This window comes from Cydia pomonella, chromosome 28, assembly GCF_033807575.1.
Source record: "Cydia pomonella isolate Wapato2018A chromosome 28, ilCydPomo1, whole genome shotgun sequence".
NCBI lineage: Eukaryota > Metazoa > Arthropoda > Insecta > Lepidoptera > Tortricidae > Cydia > Cydia pomonella.
The window spans coordinates 5,744,580-5,769,538 of NC_084730.1; the positions used below are offsets into that span (position 1 = coordinate 5,744,580).

The window sequence follows — 24,959 nt, forward strand, 5'->3', positions numbered from 1 at the left end:
TATTTATAATTATAATATATTATATATATCGTTGTGTAGGTACCTACAACACAAGCCTTATTGAGCTTACTGAGGGACTTAGTCAATTTGTGTAATAATGTCATATAATATTTATTTTTTATGTTTTATAATATGTGGCTTTGAATCACAAAATGAAAACTTTGTAGCCGCAGTAAACTTACTGCCATCTTTCGACACATGATTAAAACTTTTAGAACGCCATTTGACTTTAATCCTTATTCTTTCACTGATATGTGTTAAATATCAAAAAGTGGCGTGGCGCTCCATATATTTTGCGGTAACTCTCGATTGTCAAAAGTAGACGTTTGAGAAAGTGACCGCAAATCATACAGCGCCATCTGTTTTGGATGCCAAACTAAGGGGCACGTTTTTTTCTTAGACTACCTCTCTCTATTACAATCAATTTTCTATGAGTAAAAGGAAATATCCAAAAATAGTGAATAAAACGCCACATTTTATATAAATATTTACATTTTATTCTCGCTATCACTCATCGCTTGAGAACATTCAATTTTAAAATATTATTGCTACATTTGAAAATTACCAATTCACAAAACTAATTTTAATTTCAAACGCTATGCCCGTTTCACTTATATAAAAATAAGATGAACATACCAATTGAATTAAACTATTTATTTATTCGAGGCTTCGAGCTACTGCCAAAAATACTGTCACAATCTAATAAAAAAAAAAACAAACTACCAATATAAGTGTTAGTAGTGTTTAAAATTATATCTACATAATAATAATAAAAAAATCTATACACCAAAAAGTCTCCAAATGTAGCAATAACTCATAATTTTGGACCGCAAAACAAAACAGTCATATATACAATCAGTCATATTACAAAATCTTAAATATTAAGGAAGTCGCCGTTCCGATAGACTTAATATAACGTGCACTCCTGATGATATCAATCTTTAACCCTTTTAACGCCAAACGCCATAACAACGGCACTCACACGCCAAAATCATGAGCTCAAGCGCGCCAATATAAACCTTATTTCAAGGTATATAGTTTACATTTGCAATGTTCGTCGTAAGTAATAAGCGTTGTTGGCGTTTGCTCACGACTTAAAGACGTTCCTAGCGTCCAAAGGATTAAAAGCTGGAACAGACAGATCATTAAAGCCTTTATAATCATTTGTGATCGCGGCCGGCAAAACGGCCCACTTTGTCGCTTGCCATAACGACGAGATTTGCTTGTATCTTTACACGAGTCAAGGCGACCTTATGGCAAGCGACAAAGTGGGACGTTTTGCCGGCTGCGGTCATTAATCCTTTGGTTATCATGGTGGTAAAGTCAGGCCAAACCAAAGGCTCAGTTTCATTGTTCGATAACTCAGTCGATAGACAATATGTAGGGACTCCCGCAGGCGGTATAACGACTAGTGAAACTCATATTGAAACTATAAGTGAAACGCATACGGGCCCTATCGACCAATGTAAACAGTTCCCCGAATGCGGGCCCTGTGGCATGCTTTACGGAAATCTCCCGCACCCCGCATGCGGGCCCTATCGACCAATGAAACTGAGCCATTGTAAAAATCTCCCGCACCCCGCATTTGGGCTTTATCGACCAATTTTCGACCGAGATTTCCAAAACGCATGCCATTATGAGTTTCACTAGTCGGTATACCACCTTATCGCCTGCGCCGAGTCACTCGCATGCTGTATATCGACCGAACTATCGACTTAGAGTTTCACTAGTCGTTATACCGCCTGCGGGGAGTCCCCGCACGCTTTATATCGACCGAGTTATCGACCATTGAAACTGAGTTTTTAACTCAATACCGTCTGGCAAGCGACTTGACAGTGTGGTAGTGTCACCATCAAGTTCCTGTCTGTTTTTCTTTTTTTAACTGACAAGTGCACATAAAGAATGCATACTGATATTTGACATCTCTTTTTCATTCATTATGCGATATCAAAGGATAGAATTTTAACCAATTATTAACCTGCGCTAAGTACTGGGTTTTTTTCTCCATTATTCCCAGTGGTACTTAGTGGTAACAGTTAAAAATAACCTCTAACCCCCTTATTCATAAACGTGTACTAAAGTTACGATGCCGCTAATAATCGTTTGTCCCTTTCTATCATACCAATACGTGGGAAAGGGACAAACGATTATTAGGAGGCATCGTAACTTTAGTACACGTTTATGAATAAGGGGGTAAATATATATTTTAAAATGAAAAACTTTTATTTGCCTTACTTTTTTCGCCATATTGTTGTGTTACAATCGCCATCAGATATATCGGAGCGGCCAAGGTGCTCACAAACATCTAAACACGCCTCTATTTTCAAGGCGTTAGAGTGCGATATATCAGTTCAGATATTTTTGGAGCACTTCGGCCGCTCCGATATATCTGATGGCGACTGTACATATGCATAGGCATAGACAACTAAGTAAGATTAAAGTGCTCGCGCCATACCGGAGGTACAGTCTCGTCTGAAAATATCGATACGAACAAAGTCCCAAAATATGTATACACGACCTTAGTGCCCATGTATTAAGGTGTATACATATTTAGGCACTTTATCGTCCGTATTTATATTTTCAGATGTACGAAAGAAAAGTTAACATTTTTTTCTTGCTTTTCCAAATATTAGCATGCATTCCCCAAATAAAAAAAATAGTTAAATCTATATTACAGACACTCCCTTATATTTGGCATATCTATAGTACAAAATATACAAGTTTCAGGTGGCTATGCACTTTCTATGAGAAGATGACTTGAAATAGAAGCCTGAGCGAAGCTAAGGTTTCCATGCGTGAAAAACTAATGCAGAAATCACCCATTTTTTTAAATAATTTGAACTGGAACGGACAATTGAACATAAGACACACATTATTCAAGTAAATAAAACATGTTGTATTGGCTTAATAGGTAATTTGTGACGTTTTCAATCAAACTGTAATTGTCGCTTCCATAAAGACGAAATTTGGTTGTATGTTTATACGAATAACCTATCAGAGCGTCCTTGTGGCAAGCGACAATGCTTGAAAACGACTCATTTTACCTTTTTCCTGAAACAAGAACATGAAATGATCACAAACAAGGAAAACATTACTTTAATGCCGTTACAGCTTTTGTTTATTTTAAGGCAATGTATAGGGTATACAAAACATGCCTATTTTCTTTGGACTATAAAGTGAATAGCCAACCTGTTTATTAACAAGCGTAATTTCAGGCAGTTCATTATTAATTAAATCCTAAAGGAATAGTTTTATGCAAATATATGTCTTGAAATTATTTTTTTAGAGATAAGACTGCTGTGGTTTATATAGTATTTTTTAAACAGCATGGGTACGATGACAGATGTCATATACATACCATTTATAAACTTAAAATGCAAATTCTCACAAAATAGTATTGAGATGACGTCTGTCACTGTATTTTCCCTTTTTAATATTCCAAGACATATTTTTAAATAAAGTCCCTTTTAAAATAGAAAATTAAGACGAAAATTATAATATTATTATGAAAATCTCGAGGTCCTTAAAATCGATTGGGAAGAGAAGACAAAAAGGGTAAACGAAAAGCATTAACTAAGCTTAATAAAGTTAATTTAATTACAAATTATACGGTCAATACGGTTAAGTGCGGCGTATGGATAAGTGTAGCTAACCTTCACATTGGGGCCTGTTTACACATTGAAGTGTTAAGGCCTACTAAACATCATCTTCCTCGCGTGTCGCGTTGTATATTTGCCACGGCTGATGGGAGCCTGGGGTCCGCTTGACAACTTATCCCCAGAATCGGCGTAGACACTAGTTTTACGAAAGCGACTGTGATCTGACCAACCCAGAGGGTAAACTAGGCCTTATAGGGATTAGTCCGGTTTCCTCACGATGTTTTCCTTCACCGAAAAGCGAATGGTAAATATCAAACGATATTTCGTACATAAGTTCCGAAAAACTCATTGGTACGAGCCGGGGTTTGAACCCGCGACCTCCGAATTGAAAGTCACACGCTCTTACCGCTAGGCCATCAACGCTTTTAAGGCCTACTAAACGTAAGAGGAAATGTATGAACTCGCACTTAAAACTAATAAATGTCAAAGAGAATTCAGTATAGAGGCGTATTGTCAAAGTAAATTTTGTAGTCAACTTTTACTGCCATCTTTCGACACAGGACTAAAACTCTTACAATGACATATGGCTATTTGACTCATGTTCTTTCACTGATATGTGTTAAATATCAAACGGTGTCGCTATCTACTCGAGTACAGGCTAAAGGTATATCACCATCTATTCGAGCAAACATTTTTCTTGATTTATTGAGGCATGTTTTTTTTTTACTTTATTTATCTTAAATGGAGTTATATATATGTTTGTCAATGTGTAAATCAGGATTTAGTGGCATATGTATGAACTCGCAATAAACAGTAATCAATATGTGAAGGCCCCCAAATAGAAGGCCAGCCACACTTACCCCGCAGCCACACTTATCCATATTGACTTAAGAGTAAGTAGTTGATTAGAGACAAATTAATTTATATTTTATTCGTAAATAAGCAGGACCTCGGTATAGTTATAAAATACAAGAATAATTTTTCTCTAAGTTTGATAAAGATAGGTTTTTTGTAAGAGAAATTATGTACCTGATCATTAAAATTTTAGTGAAATCATCATATAGTCTAATCAATTAATATAGCACCAATAACAAAATAGAGTAAGACCAAGCTAACTCTGCATTTAAGCTCCGTAATGAAAAAGTGTGGCAATGTCACCATTACAGCCAATTTTCTATGATAATATGGCGTTTATGATAGTGGGAGATACGGTATAAGAAGTATATAACCTCATTTGTTATGTATTAGAGATAAGGAATAAATAATAGATAATATTCACATTGACACATTGCACATAGGTTGCCTAGTTACATTGCGTACGGACAGTATTAAATAATAATAATAATTATTATTATTTAACACATTCACTGCCGGGAACCCACCTGGTGGGCGCTCGTGAACTTTGTTCAGATGCCGGACAACCCGCTGGGCGGGTTGTTTTGTACGCAGCTATAGACCACCTTTCTGGGGTAGTGCGCCGTTTTTTGTCTGGCAGTGAATGTGTTAATCAAATGAAAGCTTATTTTATTCCTAATCTAAATGTTGCCTTAATAAAAAGTTGGTCCTGGCTAGTTGCCTAGATTTTTAAATGTAAATTTAAATAATCAGTTTATTTAAGCACTGATGGACTGAACTAACTTTTTTATGACGCAAACTATTACAGTTAGATGAAGAGTAAAATAAGCTATCATTTTAAATTTCATTTCATTTGATTTTTTTTTTTAATTAATTTATGTGTCTTTCAATAACAATTTCTTTTAGTTTTAAACGCACCACCTACAATCTTTTCTGCTTTGCCCTAAGGTTGACTGGAAGAGAATGCCTCATGGCAAGTACGACTTTTGTACATTAAGTGTTTCTTTTGTGCAATAAAGTTTTAAATAAATAATATAGGATTAAGTACCAAAACAAAAATATGAATACTTTATTAGGCAACCTATTTGCAATGTGTCAATGTGAATATTATCTATAATTTATTTATTTTATATTTATAAATAACAGATGAAAGTATATATTTCTTATACCGTAACTTAAACTATAATGACAACTCCTCACTTTGTTCTGTTCGGTTAGTACAATGTTAGCTTTGACAGACTCTATGGTGATATAAATTATAACTGAAGGACGAATAGATCAGAGTAAATGATGATCAACAGTAAAATATGAGATCACACCAAGGTGCATTGGGATAAGTTCAGAAACTGGGTAGTTTTAAAAAATCGTAAATGGGCCATTTGGTTCAAATTTGGGAAATTCAATGTTATATCCCTCTTTTGATCCTAATAAGAGAAGAAGTGTATCAACATTTCCATACTTTTTTTATATTATCATTTATCATTCCGTTACCGCCATACAAATTCTTTAAAAAAAATAGTAACGGAAACACTTTTTCTGTTATTAGGACCAAAATATCTTGTTATTCCAAAAAAAGGGTTATGTAATATTCAGGGATCAGAAACTGATATATTTTTTTTCGTTCTTTGTTAATTATTTCATTTCTAATTGGGCAATCTAATAATACGAAGTCGTTATCTAAACACACAACGGAGACCTACATTTGGAGTATAAAATAAAACTGGTATTTAATAATTTATCCCTAGTACAGTCCAGGTATTAAATATCGATATGGAAAGTGACAAAAATATGTACACACTACCTTAATATATGGGCGATAAGGTCGTGTATACATATTTTTGGCACTTTTTCCGTATCGATATTTAATACCTTGACTGTACAATTTTTAATACGGTGGCAATATCGACTTATTGAATATAACAATAGTTTGGCCCTACGCCTTGCTACATGGTACTAAAATACAGTTATTCTTAAGTATATTTCCCGTTTTCAAAAACACCCCGTTTTAGAATTCATCCCAGCACCTTAAAGGTTATGGAAACATCAGAAATTAATGCACACAGAAATAAAATTTTAATTTTTAATCTATATAAAACTTTGGTTTAAACTGTTTAAATCCAATGTTTATTGACTTTATAGAACTAAGTAATTGTATTATAAAAACTCCCTTCATTCCATAGTCTATATAATATTAGTTTTCTTTTATCACACTTGCAAAATTTTGCAATTTTCATATCAGCATCCCGGGGACTTACGTCTCAAAAATTTATCATAATTTTCTGACATGTGACATTTTCGATTAAAAAGTGCCGTTCAGATAAAGATGGACCTTTTACTTGATAATGCCACAAAGGTTTGTAAATTTAACATGGTCCAGTGACACTTAGTAGCTAGGATTGAACCAAGAACAACAAAATTAGCTTGAACCCTAAATGGATCAACAATTTAAGTTTGTGACCGTACTCAATCCGTATTTTCACATTACTTGATGGTACAATTCCGGCCGCCATCTTGAATTTCTTCATTTTTGCTCTGCTCATGATGAAAATTGATATCTGCGGATCCGAAAGGCCTCTTGATATGGATCCGTAGTATTTATTAATTTAAACTGGATTGCACAATACACAGGGTTTGTACGACAGATCTGAAATGTATGGGAAGATCCGGGGTATCTGGATCCAGATCCGGATAAATTCATACATTTCAGATCTGCATTGCATACCCTAACAATATACAAAAAAAATGCAGATGTTGGACTAATACCTTATCCCCCTGAGAGCCTGTGTACAAATTTTTGCACATATTCCACAATTTCTGGATTTTTATGAGTAACTAAGACTTTCCAGTTTAAAAACCAAACAATTGCTTCTGGGTCCCAGAAAGTTAAGGCATTATGTTCTGTACTGAACCATAGGGTTAACAAACTTGTCAAAATGATGAAAGAACAAAACGAAGAAAATATTCAATTAGTAATACATCTTTTTTAACTGTTCCATGATAACTTTACAAATACCATTCACTTGCAGTTCTGCTTCACTATCCTTAGCCTTTCCCCCTCATCATTTCACTAATCCTTCACTATCTTCAACCTACATTCACGATCACTTCACAATGACTCAATGAGTTCACTCTTCAATTCACTTCACTCGCGTCTCACTTTGTTCACTCATGTCCACTCTGAAGTTCACTCATGCAGTCCACACCGTTGCACTATGTTCACTCATGCGTGTAGAAGATGAGCTGATGGTTGGAGTCGTCCGGAGACATCTCGAGCTGGACGAACTGAGGCGTCGTCCGGGCCGACTCGTACGAACCGCCGCCGTTGCGGGATAGCGAGTTTCTTGATCTGTTGGAGAAAGGTTTTATGTCAGTTTCATTTTTGATACAAGTTTTTGGCCAATTGGGCTTATTTACGAATAACGTCACCAGACTAGTTCTATAGCATTCGACTCGCCGGAACTCAGTAACAGAAGGGACCTCAGACTGTCGAAATATTTTCCCATTAGTTCATTTTGTATTTTATTGCAATTAACATAGAGTCGGAATTCAGCAATCAGTTAAAGCGACTAAACCTTTTTTTATACAGGTAAGTAGCATGTGGGGTTTAGACAAAAACAAACGATTAGCCGTTCGGGGCCAGCTACAAAACGAACAAGTATAAAATCAGTTGGCGTTGCTCGTACTACTATTCGTTACCCGCTCGCCGCTCCGTGCGCCCGCGTCACGTGGCGGACGCCCTGAACCTAGGCATTGGCCCTCTCACATGAAAGGTCAGATAGCAATGGCTTTCAGTAAAACCAATTCTGCTCGGGGTACGTTTTCATGCGAATGGGAAAATGCAAAGACACATATTATACTCACTTGGCTTTCGCGTGTGTGAGTATGTGTGACTTGAGGTTGGTGCTCTGCGCGAACTTCTTGTTGCAGCCGTCGAACGGGCACACGTAGGGCCGATCACCCGTGTGGATTCTCACGTGTGTTCTGCAAATAAACAATTCGTATTACCACCAGACAAGAGGATTTTTGTTGCTCTTGAAGTAGACAATCAATTGACAATTCAATGTGGCGAACTGGCATATAAAATTTACTGTAAGGAAGACCGCTTTAGGCCAAGAACTCTCGTATTTGCATACGAGCGTCGCTCTGACTCGGAAAGGAAGAGCTTCACTCCTGCTCCACCGACCTTCTGTATGTGTACAAACGCGAGTTAAAAGCAATGAAAGAGATTTATTTGTGTGATGAACACAGATTGTATGTATTAGTATATTATGTATTTTTATCTATATAAGTATGTATCTATACAAGCTTTGCCTAGTTTAGGGCTAGGTTGATCTGTGTAATATGTCCCCTGATATTTATCTATTTATATTGGTTGGTAAATTCAGCAACCGGATTGTGTAAGCGTAAAACTGTTATGTACAGAGATTAAACAATATACCCCCCATGAAGTTTCAAGTACAGTCGAGGAAATTGATTCTTTAGCAGTTTACGGTTCACTTTACATTGGCCAGCTCTTAGCATAAGTATGTACAACAAAAATTACTTGAACCGCAAATTGCTAAAGAATCAATCTCCTCGACCGTACTACGTTGGATTAACCTTTTAAACGCTTATAATTTTTCATGGAGGGCGCTCGAGCACCGCCGGAACGAAGTTACACGAAGTTTTATCTTATTTAACAGACAGCGGCGAATTGACAATTGTGTCTTATATATCAGACTACGGCGGTTAAAAGTTTAAATAATCGTGAACCTTGTCGCAATACACGAACGTTGATATTGGGCTGTAGCCGCGAGCGTCAGTTGACGTCTTTAGTGGTCAAATAGATGCGACAATATAATAGTGAAATTACAACACGATGGGTAGTTTTAGATTTTTTCAATGTTGAGACCATCTCTATTATCTTTCTACTTTGATACGAACTTACCTTAAATTAAAATCGAGTGAAAACCTTTTCCCGCAGCCCTCGAAGGTGCACTGGAAGGGTTTCTCCCCGGTGTGGACGAGTTGATGCCTTTTTAGTTTCGAACTTTCTACAAATGCTTTACCTGAAACCAAATAATAAATAATGTAAAATATTGGAATTAACGCTTTACAGCCTAAATATTTAAATGTTGTTACATACAGAGTATATCCTCAAACATCAAAACTCGTCAAGACAAATGCATTTTGATTTGCCTAAATAAAGATTCAAAATAGAATGGAATGGGAGACCTTTTTATAGGCCTTTGGGCATTTGTCCCGCTTTTTATTTGATACAGGGGCACTTTTACATGTCATTTTTTTACAAGAAATAAACATCATTTGCCGCCCTAATTTATGATCAACATCACTTAGTTAGGTCATAAGTTCTGTCACATAGATTTTTACTGATAAAAAAAGTTATAGATACAGTTTTGCATTAAGTGTTCAACATTTTTTTATACTACGTCGGTGGCAAACAATCATACGGCCCGCCCCTGGTAAGCAGTCTCCGTAGCCTATGTACGTCTGCAACTCTAGAGGAGTTATATGCGCGTTGCCGACCCTGACACTCCGCACCCTCATTTAGCTCTGCCAACCTTACTCACCGGCAACACTATGAGTAGGGTCTAGTGTTATTTGGTTGCAGTTTTCTGTAAGGTGGAGGTACTTCCCCAGTTGGGCCCTGCTCTAGATCTGGAATGATATCCGCTGTGCTGTGCCCGACCACACAGAGCGAGATGACTTTTAAAGACGGATCCGGGTTCAAACATATGTAATATTCGAAAAAAAAGTTATATTTTATTTTATTTTTTATTTCGTGTGTATTCGCGTCTAACGACAATCCCAAAGTAAACAAGTAGTAAATTAATAAAAAAACGAGCTTTACATTTTAAAATAATTAAATTACATTTTTATCAGTATAAAACAAGCTTTCAAATCAAATCATGGCAAACTTTTTTTATTAAAAGCTTTGTATAACATTTTATTTCTAAAACTTGTGACCTGACTAAGTACAAGACAAAGTTAGTTGGAAAAGGTAAAATACAAAGAATATCTTCAAAAACTTGACTACTGAAAATTTGGCTCATAAACTTATGAAAAAAAAAAACATCTGAAATAATCACACAGAAATATTGTATATTTACTTCTTTTAAATAAATAAATACAATGTAACATAATTTACTTAATTACGTTCATACAGTGTATACAATCACACTGTATGAATGAGAAACCCGTCAGATTTTAACCACGTATTCCTGTTTTAAAGAGCAAAAAAAATTATTTGTCTTTTATCAAATTCGGCAAAAAAAGTGTGTGTATGTGTTTTCTGCCCACGACACGTTATTTATTTTTATATGTTGGCAAAAAAAACTTTACAATGAATAAATAGTTTTTTTTTAGTTGCAGATAAATTTTGCGAGTTTCCTTTAAAACTTTAATGCCTCTTAGTAAGGCCACATAGTGCTTGCGTCGTCGCAGCCATAAAGGCGTTTTTCACTGAGTTATTTCAAAAACGAATTTTCACAAGAATTGTCATTATCTTTGTAACAAGACCGATTTTAGAAAACTTTGTATGACATTTTAGTTTCTAAACACGTGATCAAGAATACACTTTTAACATCTGTCGGATTCGCATTGTATATATTCAATATTCATAAAAATATTCAAAGGATAGCCGTGGTTGTGTGCTACGGTCATAAGCTTTAAGAGGGAAGTATATAGCACGGGATCGTCCATACAAAAAGAGAAAACGTTTTTCCACTTCTAAATATTTTCCATTCTCCATTATTTTTTAGTATGTTATTGACACAATGAAAAAACTAAGTTTATAGGTTTTCCTTTTTTTCAAAATTTAAAAACAATAAACACATAAATAATTCTTAAAAAAAGCGAAACCTATAAACCTATAATAAACTATGCTGAAGGATGGACATCAAAATCAAAGTGATTTGTTAAGATTTAGTTAGTGGAAAACGTTTTCTCCCGAAATGTAATTTCATAGATAAAATACCGTTATTTCGCTAGGCTCGCAAAGCTATTCTTCCCTCTTCATGTAAAAGTAAATGATTATTTCAGGTGAGAATGTTTTCTTATTTCATACGTTTTAAAGCGCGATTTTCAGTAGTCGTCTGCCTTACATTTAATTATTAATTATGGGGTTATAATTTCGTATTTAATTATTTTCTGCCCTCCGGGCGGAAAGCGTCAACTTTTTTCTCGCTGCGCTAAACGAACTTCTCGACGGAGGCGGAAAGCGGCAACTTCGTTTAGCGCAGCGGGAGCAAATCTGACGCTTTCCGCCCGGAGGGCAGAAAATAACTATTTAATATAACTATTAAAGTAATTTTACATTATTTTTGTGGCTGGGCGGGCGACTTCTGTACAGCAGCAAAGCGCCCAATGCATTAGGTTACGCCCGATGCTATTGCATGAGGGCGCCGAAAGCGCCCGTTATTCGATCGCCCGCAGCGCGACACTTACGTCAAGCTACGCCCGACTCTTTCAATATGAGGGCACCGAAGGCGCCCGGCATTGAATCGCGCGTATCGCGCCACGTTTATCGGGCTGCGCCCAACTATTTTTGAACGAATCCCGGCTGTAGATCGCGCGCAGAAGGCGCCGTGTTAAATTTGATGTGACGTCATATAGGGTTATAGGCGTGTTATAGGTTATACCTATAACCAGCGGACAAGCGAGTAAACTCGTCGGTGGTTTGGAACGCCGCACTCCGGTAGCGATTGACCGCCCCCGCACACCCGCCCCACGCCGTTCGCTCTCGCGGTGCGTTAGTTCATTTCGTGGCTTGATTTGAAAATATTGATATCTTAATTTTATATTTTTTTAAATACCGTTTTTGCCGCCCCCTCTTATGTGCCGCCCGGGGCCATGGCCCCCCTAGCCCCCCCCCCTCGCTACGCCTCTGCTATGAAGTGATGACGTTTACTTAACACTTGCACAGGCTGGGCTATCAAAATCGCTGCCAACTTAGCTTGGTCTGATTCTATAACTTTATTTATCCATTTATTATATTTGGTCTCGACTAGAGATGCCACGAATATTCGACCACTATTCGGTATTCGGCTACTATTCGGCCATTTTGTCTAATATTCGATATTTGGCCAAATATCGCGTATTTTTCATCTGTCAATAACGGGTCTCCTGTCGTTGACTAAAAGAGCAAACCAGGTTAATACATTTTTGAACATTTTGTACCTATTTTTACAGGCCTTTAAGTTAAAAATAAATTAATTTCAAAAATGGATTTAGCAGTTTTAAACTTCCAAGCGTCGTTGTGCTGTTTCCTACAGTTTACGCGCGACCTATACAGGGTGTACATAATACGTACCACACTCCGCACACACGTGTACTCGTGGTCCGTGCGTGTGCAGATGTTTCCTCATGGCCGAGTTGTCTCTGAACATCTTCGTGCAGCCTTTGTGTGGACAAGCTGAAATCATTAAAACATAGTTAATATGAAGGCTCAAAGAAACAGTAGCCTGGAACGTGGGAAAAAATGAGAGAATATAATTATTATTTTCAAAACTACTATATAATGAAAAATAAAAATGAAATTTTAGGCTTACAAGGCCTGTGTTGAGACGTCCCGCTCTTCCACAACCGTAATTACTTATATACATTATATTACAAAATTACAGAAAATCTTTTTTTTTTGGTATTTATATATATTTAATACATATATATTTTTAGTGTTTAGGATAGGTGTGTGTGTGTGTGTGTGTGTGTGTGTGTGTGTGTGTGTGTGTGTATGTGCGCGTGTGTGTATGTGTGTGTAAGCGTGCGTGCGCTTGGGAATACACTCTTTTGTAATAAATATTAAAGGGACGTTCTTACACAAGTTGATTAAGTCCCACGGTAAGCTCAAGAAGGCTTGTGTTGTGGGTACTTAGACAACGATATATATAATATACAGATACTTAAATACATAGAAAACATCCATGACTGAATTACCGGGATTCGAACCCAGGACTCTATCTAGCGTGTTTTCAGGGTTGGTCCTATAGTAAAAGTTGCTCAGTACGACCTATATATTCACCCCGTAAATTATTGCAGGTGACCAAATAAACACCCTGTATGGAGTTTATGCAGTATTTCAAAAAGGATTGCGAGGTCTACAGCTCACAGCCACTAATTATTTTTAGTATATAGATAATATATTATTAATTTATACATATCGAGATAGAAAAAACAATATTCCAATGCATTTAAAACAGCTCACCTATAGTTCTATCCGATGATTCGGGTGAAGGTTTCTTTAGTCTAATTTTGTGTCCAGGTCGTGCGAATTCCGCCAACTGCTTGGGGTCTGATAAATCTAAACCTGAGAAAAATAACAGATATTAAAATTACAATTACAGAAAACTTTATAAAAAAAATCGACAAGTTATATAAGCAGCGGTAGTCTATTTCATGTTAAAAAAAATGTATTTTTATTTTTATTTGAATCTGTTTTTTACTAATATTAGCATATTAAGATTAATTTTATTGTATTACTAACAAACGATATGGTCTTATTATGACTGAAATAAATTATTGAATTGAATATATACTTATTTGGCAGTGAATGTGTTAACAGTGTGGGCGATGGTACAGTCACGTCTGAAAATATCGATACGAAAAATGTGCCAAAAATATGTATACACTACCTTAATATACGGGCCAGGTTAGCAAATCGCTATCCTTCAAGGTCCATGATGACCTTAGAAGTCCCAAGGGACTCGGACGAGGGGTCGGAAAGCCTGGAAATCTGCCATCCGGAATCATGTGGTCTACGTGGGAGAATCAACTTTTTAGCGTCACTCGTTGCCATGGTTACGATTAGTTGTCCAGGGGAGAGTTCATTGAAATACTCATTTTATGGTACTTAAATGTATTAAACTTGCGTTTTTGTGGTCGTTATAACCAATGTCCATAATGGACCCCCTACTAAGCATGATAATAGAACGGCATACAACGTCTCTTCAAACAAACTGTGCCACTGTTGTCCCTTCGACAACGGGACAGGATAACAAAACAAAAAAAGTTGATTCACCCACGTAGGAGGTCACGAAGCAAGGAGTGTTATTTGGACGTCTTTTATTATATATTTTTTGTCTGTATTTATTTACCTGGCATTGTCTCGTTGCCCAGTATGTTCTTCTTGCCGGTCATGTACTCCGTGTAGTCGGGGTCAGGCTCGGGGTTTGAACCGTCGTCTGTGAAGTACAAAATGGAATGGTTGGACTTACAATAAATTAAAAATGTGGAAAAATTACTGTCTTGGGTGAGACTTGGACTCTCTAGTTCAAGTCTCAACCAAGGCAGTTTTTCCGCATTTTAGGCCTAATACCATTGTTCGCAGACGATCAGCTTGTTAAAAATTATTGTTACAAGCGTTAGTAATAATAGATTTTAAAAAATATACCATTAGCTTTCGCATCTACAGTTACTGTAGGCTAAGGAATGCAAATCGGTTAATTTGTATGATTTGTACTTAAATTGTATGAACTGATCTTCTAACTGACTATAAAATCCTGCCTTTAACAACGAAAATATACCAAATGATATTTAACATGTCCAAGGTCATATTTTCACTTTTACTGTACCTATTTTGTGTGGTTTATTAAAAAGCGAAGCAATATCCACATTCCCTAATACTGTACCTTTATTTTCGTAATTGTTTTAATTAGGGGTCATCCATTAATTACATCACACCTTTAGGGGAGGGAGGGGTTCACGAAAATGTGACATGTTGAGTCAAGGGGGAGGGGGGGGGGGGGGTGTCACAAACTTTGTGACGTCACATTAACTTCATCAGTATTTATTTAATTTTTTTATTCGCTGTACAGTTAAATAACGAGTTTTTGGAACGATAATCGTTTTATGCGATTAATTTTCTTTCCTAATCGGTTTTGTGTTATAATGACCTACTAATATTTCTGTTGTCAAAAATATTTTGATAAAATATCAATAGTACCTAATTCGCTTCGCCGATGTTATGTTGTTGAAAAAAATAAATTGCTAAAAATGTGACGTCACACCCGGGGGGGAGGGGTTTGCCAAATGTGTCCAAGTGTGACAAGGAGGGGGGAGGGGTCAAAAACCTAGAATTTCGTGTGATGTAATTAATGGAAGACCCCTTACTTGATTGTAAATCTATCATTTGTAACCGATTATAACCGATTAGCGGTTATTTTTCGGGCATAACCGTAACCGGCACCGGTTATGAAGTTTGACCGGTTACTGCATTCCCTACTGTGGCCTACCGTAATCATCGAAAATAAAAACTTCGTTATCAGTCTTTCTTTGCTCAAATATGCAAAAGCGATACAGGCAGATAACGACTTTACAATCAGTTCCCCCTCTGGGTTTAAATTAAAATGTAAAGGGTAGTCGGATGTTGGTTGCCAACAGCATATCCCAAGCTTTCTTCGGGAGGGCATCGAGAACGCTACAAGTTAAGATGGGGAATGAATTACCGTCGTCCTCGCCCGTGGCCCACATGGTGACGCTGAACTCGCCCTCCATGGTCTTGATCTGCACCTGCTTCTGCTCCCAGCGCCGCGCCGTGCCGCGCCCCCCACTCACGCCCTCCATCAGCCCCATGGGCACTTCGCCTGGAATCACGGGGGTTTGGACTTCATTAGCTTCTGCTAGCTGAACAGTCCAGACGCGATTTATTTATTTAGTATACATTTTACTTTGACACTTGGCGAGAGTTTACACCTCCAAAACTTATTAGTATTAGTACTCTGACATTGAGGACCTTTTACATCTCCAGATTTATTGTATTTTTAACCATGGAGACTATACATCTCTATTGTATTGTAGTAATTATTTATTTTAAGATTATTATAGCCCTTGAGGCCTACTTGTAGAATAAAATTTGGAATTAAGAAAATTGCATTACCAAAACAGACGTTCTAGAGACAAACATAAACCTCCGTTTAAGGGTCTACCAGGCCAAAATCACTGTTTTTACGTCACTATAGCATGCTTGAACGTTGCGTAAACAATTAAATCCACAATATTTTAGCTTGATCATTGTTATTTAATTATATCTACTGATATTTCAACAAACATAACATATCACAAGTAAATTATTTTTCCGTAAACCCTTTTCTCGAGTTAAAATCCGTATAAACTCCCTTATTATGAAACGCTTAGACATGAAACTTTATCCAATAGTGAATAGTGATGTACACTTCAATTACGTATACCGATTTTTCAATTATATATTTTTTTTTTGAAAAATCGATACTATTTAACTTCGTGCAGTGGCGGCTTGGCCATCGGACGGGTACCATGTGATAAAAGTAGAACTTACCAATAGGCATAAGATGATGAACGCTGTTCGTGTTATTGTTGGCTTTGACTGCGGGCCTGCCGCGACCTCTGTGGATTTTTAACATTTTATTAATAATTCAGCCTATATACGTCCCACTGCTGGGCACAGGCCTCCTCTCATGCGCGAGAGGGCTCGGGCTATAGTCCCCACGCTAGCCCAATGCGGATTGGGGACTTCACATACACCTTTGAATTTCTTCACAGATGTATGCAGGTTTCCTCACGATGTTTTCCTTCACCGAAAAGCTAGTGGTAAATATCAAATGATATTTCGTACATAAGTTTCGAAAAACTCATTGGTACGAGCCAGGATTTGAACCCACGACCTCCGGATTGAAAGTCGGACGTCATATCCACTCGGCCACCACCGCTTACTAGCTAATTATACAATAACATTTTATTAGCTAATTATAAGTTTTTTTAAGCACAAAGACTGCAATCTGTTCGTTAAATAAGATGTTTGAATCTAAATAAGTTATTCATCTTAACAATTAATTTCAAAACATTGTTTATTGGAATGTTACGCAATCGTTTGTCCTTTTGTCAGGGTAATATTTAGCTAGGATGCCAGGGTATACTTTAATAATCCAACGGGGTTCTCACCAAAGCTTATGGAGAGAAAAAGTAAAATTAAAAAAAACTGGAGGTCCTAAACTCCAAACCAGCTAAACTTGTAAAACCGCACATGCTACTTACCTGCATAAAGAAAATTCGGTTAATTTTAACCGGTTATTGAATTACACCTACTATGGAAATTGCAATAAGATTCAAAATGAACTAATGGAAAAATATGTTGCCATCTCTACGGTAACTGAGTGCCGGCGAGTTGAACGCTACAGAACCAGTCTAAAATGTGTAAATGAAATGCGTAACAAAGGCGTGTTATCGGAGAGCGCACTTACACTGGTTTTTTGAGCGTTGGACTAGCGCGCGATCAGGTACCAATTAGAATTATTTTATACACGTGCGGTTTTATTCACAATAGACAAAAAGCCATAAGGGCCAGCTTGAAAACTAACGACTATAACCATGATGGCCGACTCACCTGTTATTATTACTAGTCGAAGGCGGAGTAGCATACACCGGATCATAAGAGTCGTTGGCAGTAAGGACTTCCTCTCCGGACATGCCCGGCAGGATCACCTCCTCGCTCCCGACTGCAAGTTTGTAATCTGTCAGCAGCGCTGACATGGGGTGTGATGATGATGGTGATAGGTGCAATGGGCTGTGAGCTGATGAGAAGTGATAGGGTTTTTGGGTGCCACAGTAAGATGTGAGAAGAAATAAAAGCAGTACGTAAACAAAAGATTACGAAGACATATAAAGTATATTTAATTTTTAGCTGTAATTTTGAGGCCGCAGACTGAACTGGACGCAAGCGGCGCGCAGCGGCAATTCATACCTGTTGGCACGTGGGCGGATGTCGAAGGATTTTGAGGGAGTCGGAGATAAACAGCGTGTGCTTCTTATGGAATATATTGGAAAAGTTAGATGAGTACATCACAAAGTAGCTAGCCTAAATTAATGATTATTGATTACAGCGCCACCTATGGAGCTACTTAGTTCCGTACCCTTATTGGATGCGTAGGTATAATATAGATTATCGAATAAAAAGGGTCAGATAGGTGGCGCTGTTTACTTCTCAATACATTTGGTCGAGCGCAATGTATGAATTGAATGGCTTTGATTTGCCGCTCGTCGCGCCGCGCGCCGCTTGCGTCCAGTCCACGGCCGGACGCACGCTCGCAGCGACGGGCGGCGCCGCTGTCGTCCAAAACAGATTCATTCAAATCTATACATTTTGATTGAGTCGCTCGGTGCCGGGCGGCGCGAACGTGCGTCCAGTTCACGGCCTCAAAGTTACCAATCCAGTTCCCTTACCACAAACAATATGGCGTCGTGCGACATCCACATCAGCTGTCAAATAAGCGGCTAAAATTGTTTGACACTACTTTACGCGTCTTAGGATTTTGTTGTGAAATAATCTAGAGAATATGGACACCCAAAAATCAGATGAATAGTGATGGTTGATGAAATATCGGAAAGGTTGTCCATGTGCTGTTAAAATAAGTTATATTATAGTAAAAATAAACGACTAAGTCGATTTTTTGACATAATTTATCGGCAATATTATATTATCAGTTATTATAGGTCCACCACTCATCTCAGGCGGTTGGCGTGAGAGAATTGCAACAGAATGTATCTTATTTTGCAATTAAATCTAGTTAAATAACAACTATTTTGCCGGACGCATCGCATTTAAGTACAAAATTAATAGAAAAGCAGGTTGATTAGGAAATAAATTGACCAGTCGAACTGTCAAAATAAATTCCAGTGGCGGCGCGTCACAAATATTCGTAGGGAATCCGGAGCTAATTTTGCTTTCCTTTTCTCCATGAACCGATCGTGAACGTACTCAACAGGCTGATATTAGACAAGCCGGTGGGAATGGAGTTCTTTGAACGATCCGCCACTGATAAATTCATACCAATTACATCGTACAGAATGGTCATGTTGTCAAGTACCACCCTGAATGGAATTACATACCTCACCCCGCAACGGTACATGGTACAGATTGATAGAATCTCAGTTGAATTAGCAATGCGATCAAAGCTGAAAAATTCAATGCATTGTGCCATGAATGGTTCCTAGAGTTAGACCAATCTATGTTGGCAGCGATTTTGATAGCCCGAACTGTCCAAGTGTTATTTTAAACGTCAAACTTCTATGAAATTGTGACGTTTAAATAACCCTTACACAGTCTGGGCTATCAAAACTGCCAACATAGCTTGGTCGAACTCTAGTCAATTTCAGTAATTTGCGCATTTTTCTTGTACCGCGTTGCCATGGTTACGCCAAAAATGTTTTCAACAGCCTGCTCTAAGGAATTACACAGGTGCGTATACAGACACGTGCGCACAAAAGGCAAACGGTTTCAGTAGACGGGTCGGCAACGCGCATGTAACACCTCTGGAGTTGCAGGCGTCCATAGGCTGCGGTGACTGCTTACCATCAGGCGGGCCGTATGCTTGTTTACCACCGTCGTGGTATAATAAAAAAAAGTAGAATGACGCGCAGGCTCAGTGACATTGCTCTATAACAGGGTTCACCAATTAGTTTCTTCAGGGGTCCGTTCTTTAAATTAATCTTCTACTGTTTCTACTAAATAAGCAAAAAGATAAAATAGCTAACGCCAGCTCGCTCACACATCGCGGCGGGTGTGCGAATCCGCACCAGTGTAAAAACCGCGTATTTCTTGTCTTAAGTGGTGGACCTATGAAGTCTACTTACTAAGATAAGATGGAATGAAGATGATACGCACTACTGAACTGACCTTCCTCCAGATGGTGCATGCCGATCACCTGTTCTTCCACCTCTTCATACTGGTCATCGGTGATGTACTCCTCGTACTGGCCGGCTTCTATTTCTTCGTACTGTAACAAATTATAGGGTATTGTCATTTTATTTTATTTTTTGTGATTATTCATAAAGAATAGTACATTACGATACAAGTGCGAAAAATAGGAAAATCGACACGAGTTGCGAATTACCTATTCGCACATGTATCGTACAACGTTTTACAGTACATATGGCCCTTTAAATGTTCGACACAGTAACATAATATGCTACTTCTCGCACTAGTGCTATAAAGTAGCCCCATATGTACTGTAATAGTACATTACGATACAAAAAAAAAAGTGCGAAAAATAGGAAGTACGCAACGAGTGGTGATAAATTAAAACACGACCGAAGGGAGTGTTTTAAATCGACACGGGCTACGAATTACCTACTCGCACATGTATCGAACAACGTTCTCTCTTAATTGCTCAAAAACTGATGATAAAGTTGCATTATATCTACATGTAAGGCAAAATAATCCTATGCAAATTTTGAGTTCTTTCCTTATGGCCTATTAGCCAGTAGAATTCACTTTTAAATGATGATTATGAATTATATACATATAATTGGAATGAGTATGAATGATATATATTTAATAACAATCAATTGCGGGCATTTTTCTCTGTCACTCTAATTACGTCTTAGAGAGAGTAAAAGAGAAAGATCCCCGCAATTGGCGAATTTCGGTTTTCGCGGTAGGCCCCCAGTGTCCACTGACTCCGAGCTCACGGAGATCTGCCTCCACTCTATCCGCCCACCGATACTTGGGATGACCTACAGGACGGCGTACATTCGGTCGACCCAAATATGCCCTCTGTACAGCACGATCTTCAACCCATTCTTTCGAGGTGGCCCAGCCAACGGAGACACCGTGCTTTGGTCTCACCTATTATATTCGGTTCGGCTATGAGTTCTATTATTGTATAAGTATTAGCCATGATCTATCTCCAAACGGAGGGAAGAAAGAAGGTAAGGGAATAGATGGGGAGGGTATGAGTAAGTGTCAAATTGGTGGGGGGTTTAGGTCAGGGACTAGGGGGGTTTAGTGTTACCTTGACGCCGACCTGATCATCGCCATCTATCTCTATGCCGCCGTGCGTGCCGATCTCCACCTCACACATGATCTCCTGGTTCATCATGGTGAACCGCGCCCTGGAAAGATATTAGGGGATATTAGGGATCTTAACACAAATCGATCTAGCCCCACAGTAAGATCAATAAAGCTTTATGTTGTGGATACTAGACGACAGTATATATTATGTATAAATGTCCTTAACAGGATTCGAACCCGGGACCTACTGCTTCGAAGGCAGTGTCACTACCGACTAGGCCAGGAGGCCAAGGAGGCCGTTCATTGTTTTATTACTTAATAGACTGCGAGCCAGGAACAGATTCGCATGACCAATTGTCTCCCGGGCGATAACTCGTATAGTGGTTAACGGCTATGTATGATGAACCCTCGTGGACGCAGCTGCCGCTCCGTTGGTGGGTTGAGGAATGACAGCCACCGAAACACGTAAAAATACATAAATTGTAACTGAGTTCAGACTGTACCTCAACAAAAACAAACGCTGAAATAAATAGATTAAATTATTTTTTTTACGTAAAATTTTAGTCATCGCCTCCCGTTTTATACTTTGTCAGATGATAGTTTAGATGCTATTGTGAATTTAAAAAATTGTGAGCCGGTTGTATTGTATCGCGGTAGAAAGAACGTCAGCAGGTCGCATGAACATATAAAAAAAATAATCGGTTTACCTTTATATGATAGTAATAACAAAATCATGAAACGTTTCAGTAAACGGATTACGCATTTGCGGACATAAGTGTGGGAAGGCGCGAATTTTTTATATGTTCATGTGACCAGCTGACGGCCTTTCCACCGCGATGCAACCGAAACGGCTCACGGTTTTTTTTTTCAACATGGCATCTAAACTTTCATCTGACACAAAATCAATCGGGAGGCGACGACTGAAATTTTTTTTTTTTAAATGTCATGTTTTTTTTGTCACCAACTGACTAACAAACTACCATCTGACAAAGTATCAGCCGTGAGGCGATGACTGACGATATATGCTCCTGGCCCGCGGTCTATGAGCTATTAATAACAGCCTTATGTATGCCGGTTTGTGGGTTTAATCGGGAGTCGGCTGGTCAGGTCGCAAAATCAGTAAACTGATAAATAAATTAAAAATATGCACTACATACTTGTGTCATATGCAGCACAGATTGAATACGAGTTTGATGGTTTTTTTTCCTTATTTACAGACATTACAGTCAAGAAAATAAAGACTAACTTCAGAATTGTTTTCTTCAGAGCGGGTTTCCTCAAATATGTAATGAATTCAGCTACAGTATTGATAATATAATCAATATTAACATGTATTTTTCTTGCTTCACCAAAACACTGTTTCAATTTGAAGGTTAACAGCTTCTTAAATGAATTTGATTATTATGAGAATTTCATCAGTATAACTGAAAACATTTTAGTCTTGTAATAATTCTGAAAATTATATTTTTTTTAGTCTTTTCACATTTTTATTTTAAATTGTAGTAAATACAGTTGTGCCAAAGAGAATTGAGTATAGAGGCGTATTGTCAAAGTAAATTTTGTAGTCAACTAAATGTACTGCTACCTTTCAATACAGTAAGGATAACTCTTCGAATGGCATATGGCAATTTGACCAATGTTTTTTTAACAGTGTTGCCATCTACTTGAGTATAGGCCAAAGGTTTATCGCCATCTATTTGAGCATAATATTTTCTTTACTTTTACTTATCTTACTTTATTTATCTTACGCGGAGTTATATATATCTTTGGTTATGGTGTAGTTAGGAATGTGGTCTGTTTTGTATGGGAAACTTTCTCAATTTAATATATTTCCCATAGTAAACTGAGAATGTTCTCAAGAAAGGCACAACTCTAGTAGCAACCAACCAAACCTGTCTTTGAAATCTCTTTCATTTGTACTAAACAGGAGTAATTTTTTTTTTAATAAGCACATCGTCTGCAAGCGATTCTCCAAATTTTATATCAATGGAAAAAATGGAAAAAAAATTCCATTGTTTCCATCGCTATAAAATTTTAAACAGGAGTGTATGCTAACAAAACCACATGCTTGAAATATTAAAGGAAAAATCCACCGTTTTTCCTTTTTTGTGATGATAAAATAATGAAGTAGACATAGAAACAACATCTTTTTTGGTTTATCATCAAAGTAGAATATATGATTTCTGTGATTGTTGTTGGTGCTAAATGGGAACACAAAAATTCTTTGGAATAACAAAAAGCTATTTTGTTAAATATTAATTCATAGCAATACCCAAAGCTGTTTATCAATTTATTTTATGTACCTACTTTTAACAACATAAGAAATGCCTAACTAAGCACTTATTATAACAAGTGTATTAATTATAAACAATAAAATTAGATACAAATAGAGTATTGACCTATACAAACAAGGTGATAATTTTAATACCTACACTACAAACATTCATATCAAAGTGTAGATATCAATGTGTGTAAATGTCTTTTTACCTGCTTGGTATACATAATTTGTTAAAACATAACATTTATAATAATTAATAGACCTGTTATAAAATAATTATGAAGCTCAATCAAAATAACATTCTAGTAAGAATGAAGATAATCAGCATGTTTAATGAGTAGTCACTAGTCATTAATTTAACATTTCTATATCATCCATTAAATAAGCATGCAAGATTAAATAAAAACAAATACGGAAAGTGGTTTGTTTGGTATCTGTTCTAAAAAAAAAACTTTGACAGGTGCGTCTGTTTGGTCACATTCCTTGGCCGACCAACGGGACGGGAGGTCGGAAGATAAAATTAAAACTATTAAACACAACAAATAAAGGGAAATGAATGTCATTATATCGAAATCTAGTCTAATGTATGTAAAAATGCCCAAAACTTTATAAATAACGCGCAAATGCACGTCAGTGCAAAGTGGCTAGTTCCGAAAACAATTAACTAGGTGATATCATATTACAGAAGTCGGCCTACGTAATTCAATTGGTTGTCACTGGTTCTTGACGTGACCGTAACGTTATATGCAGTGAACACCGCATAAATTACTGCATTAATGCAGGAAAACAACTAGCGGTTACACTGAGGGCGATAGCCGCTACCGGCAGTGGCGGTCGGCGGACAGAATAAGACCGTTTTTTTGGGATATCAATAAAACGACCACGCCAAACGCTAACCAAATGAAACCCCCTCAATTTGACCTTCATCTACTCACCTTCAGAACACACCCAACACCGTAAATTCATAGAAAATACAAAGCACTTGTTACAATGTGTCAAATCGTATGAACGTTTTTGGTGGAAATAATTTACCTTTATTTATCTTATAACAAAAGCTGCACGGCCACTTGGAGACAAATTTGGACTACTGCGTAGGTACGGAATTTTTCCGAGTAATCTTCGCCCCTATCTATCCCCCAGACTTCAGTGAAAAAAAGTTCGATATTTAGGCTCAAAAATATTTGAAATTTACGCGAAAATGTTTATAAAATATGTCCGACTAAACATGGCGTCAAAGATGTCCGACCAAATTCAATATGGCGTACAAAATGGACGCCGCCCGAGCAATGGCGAAAAGATAAAGCCTACACACACGAAAGACTTAAAAAATATTTTCTGAATGTTGCTATGATAAAAAATATACCCGTGTAATAGGGATTACAAATTCATTTTAAAAATGAGGTAAAATCAAAATGAATTTTTAGCTTTGAATGTGAAGTTGTAATAAAGTGCTAGTAACATGTACAAT

The 24,959-nt window shown here is 37.4% G+C and overlaps 1 protein-coding gene across 8 annotated transcripts; it reads right to left on the reverse strand.

The window, feature by feature from the left end:
• Window positions 1–474: 474 nt before the first annotated feature.
• Window positions 475–24,802, reverse strand: LOC133533063 (transcriptional repressor protein YY1-like). 8 transcript variants are annotated; one of them, XM_061871995.1, is made up of 12 exons: window positions 24,524–24,802; window positions 21,227–21,314; window positions 20,086–20,197; window positions 17,809–17,995; window positions 16,744–16,811; window positions 15,896–16,033; window positions 14,546–14,632; window positions 13,657–13,758; window positions 12,766–12,867; window positions 9,382–9,502; window positions 8,316–8,435; window positions 475–7,800 (listed from the first exon to the last, which is right to left on the reverse strand). In XM_061871995.1, the coding sequence occupies exons 2-12, from the start codon at window positions 21,299–21,301 to the stop codon at window positions 7,671–7,673; spliced, it is 1,242 nt and encodes a 413-aa protein (XP_061727979.1). In that variant the 5' UTR covers window positions 21,302–21,314; window positions 24,524–24,802; the 3' UTR covers window positions 475–7,670. The 8 variants fall into 8 exon arrangements, with proteins under 8 accessions (XP_061727979.1, XP_061727978.1, XP_061727977.1 ...); XM_061871994.1 differs by having other exon boundaries at window positions 20,098–20,197; window positions 21,215–21,314; window positions 24,524–24,801; XM_061871993.1 differs by having other exon boundaries at window positions 21,215–21,314; window positions 24,524–24,801.
• Window positions 24,803–24,959: the final 157 nt, after the last annotated feature.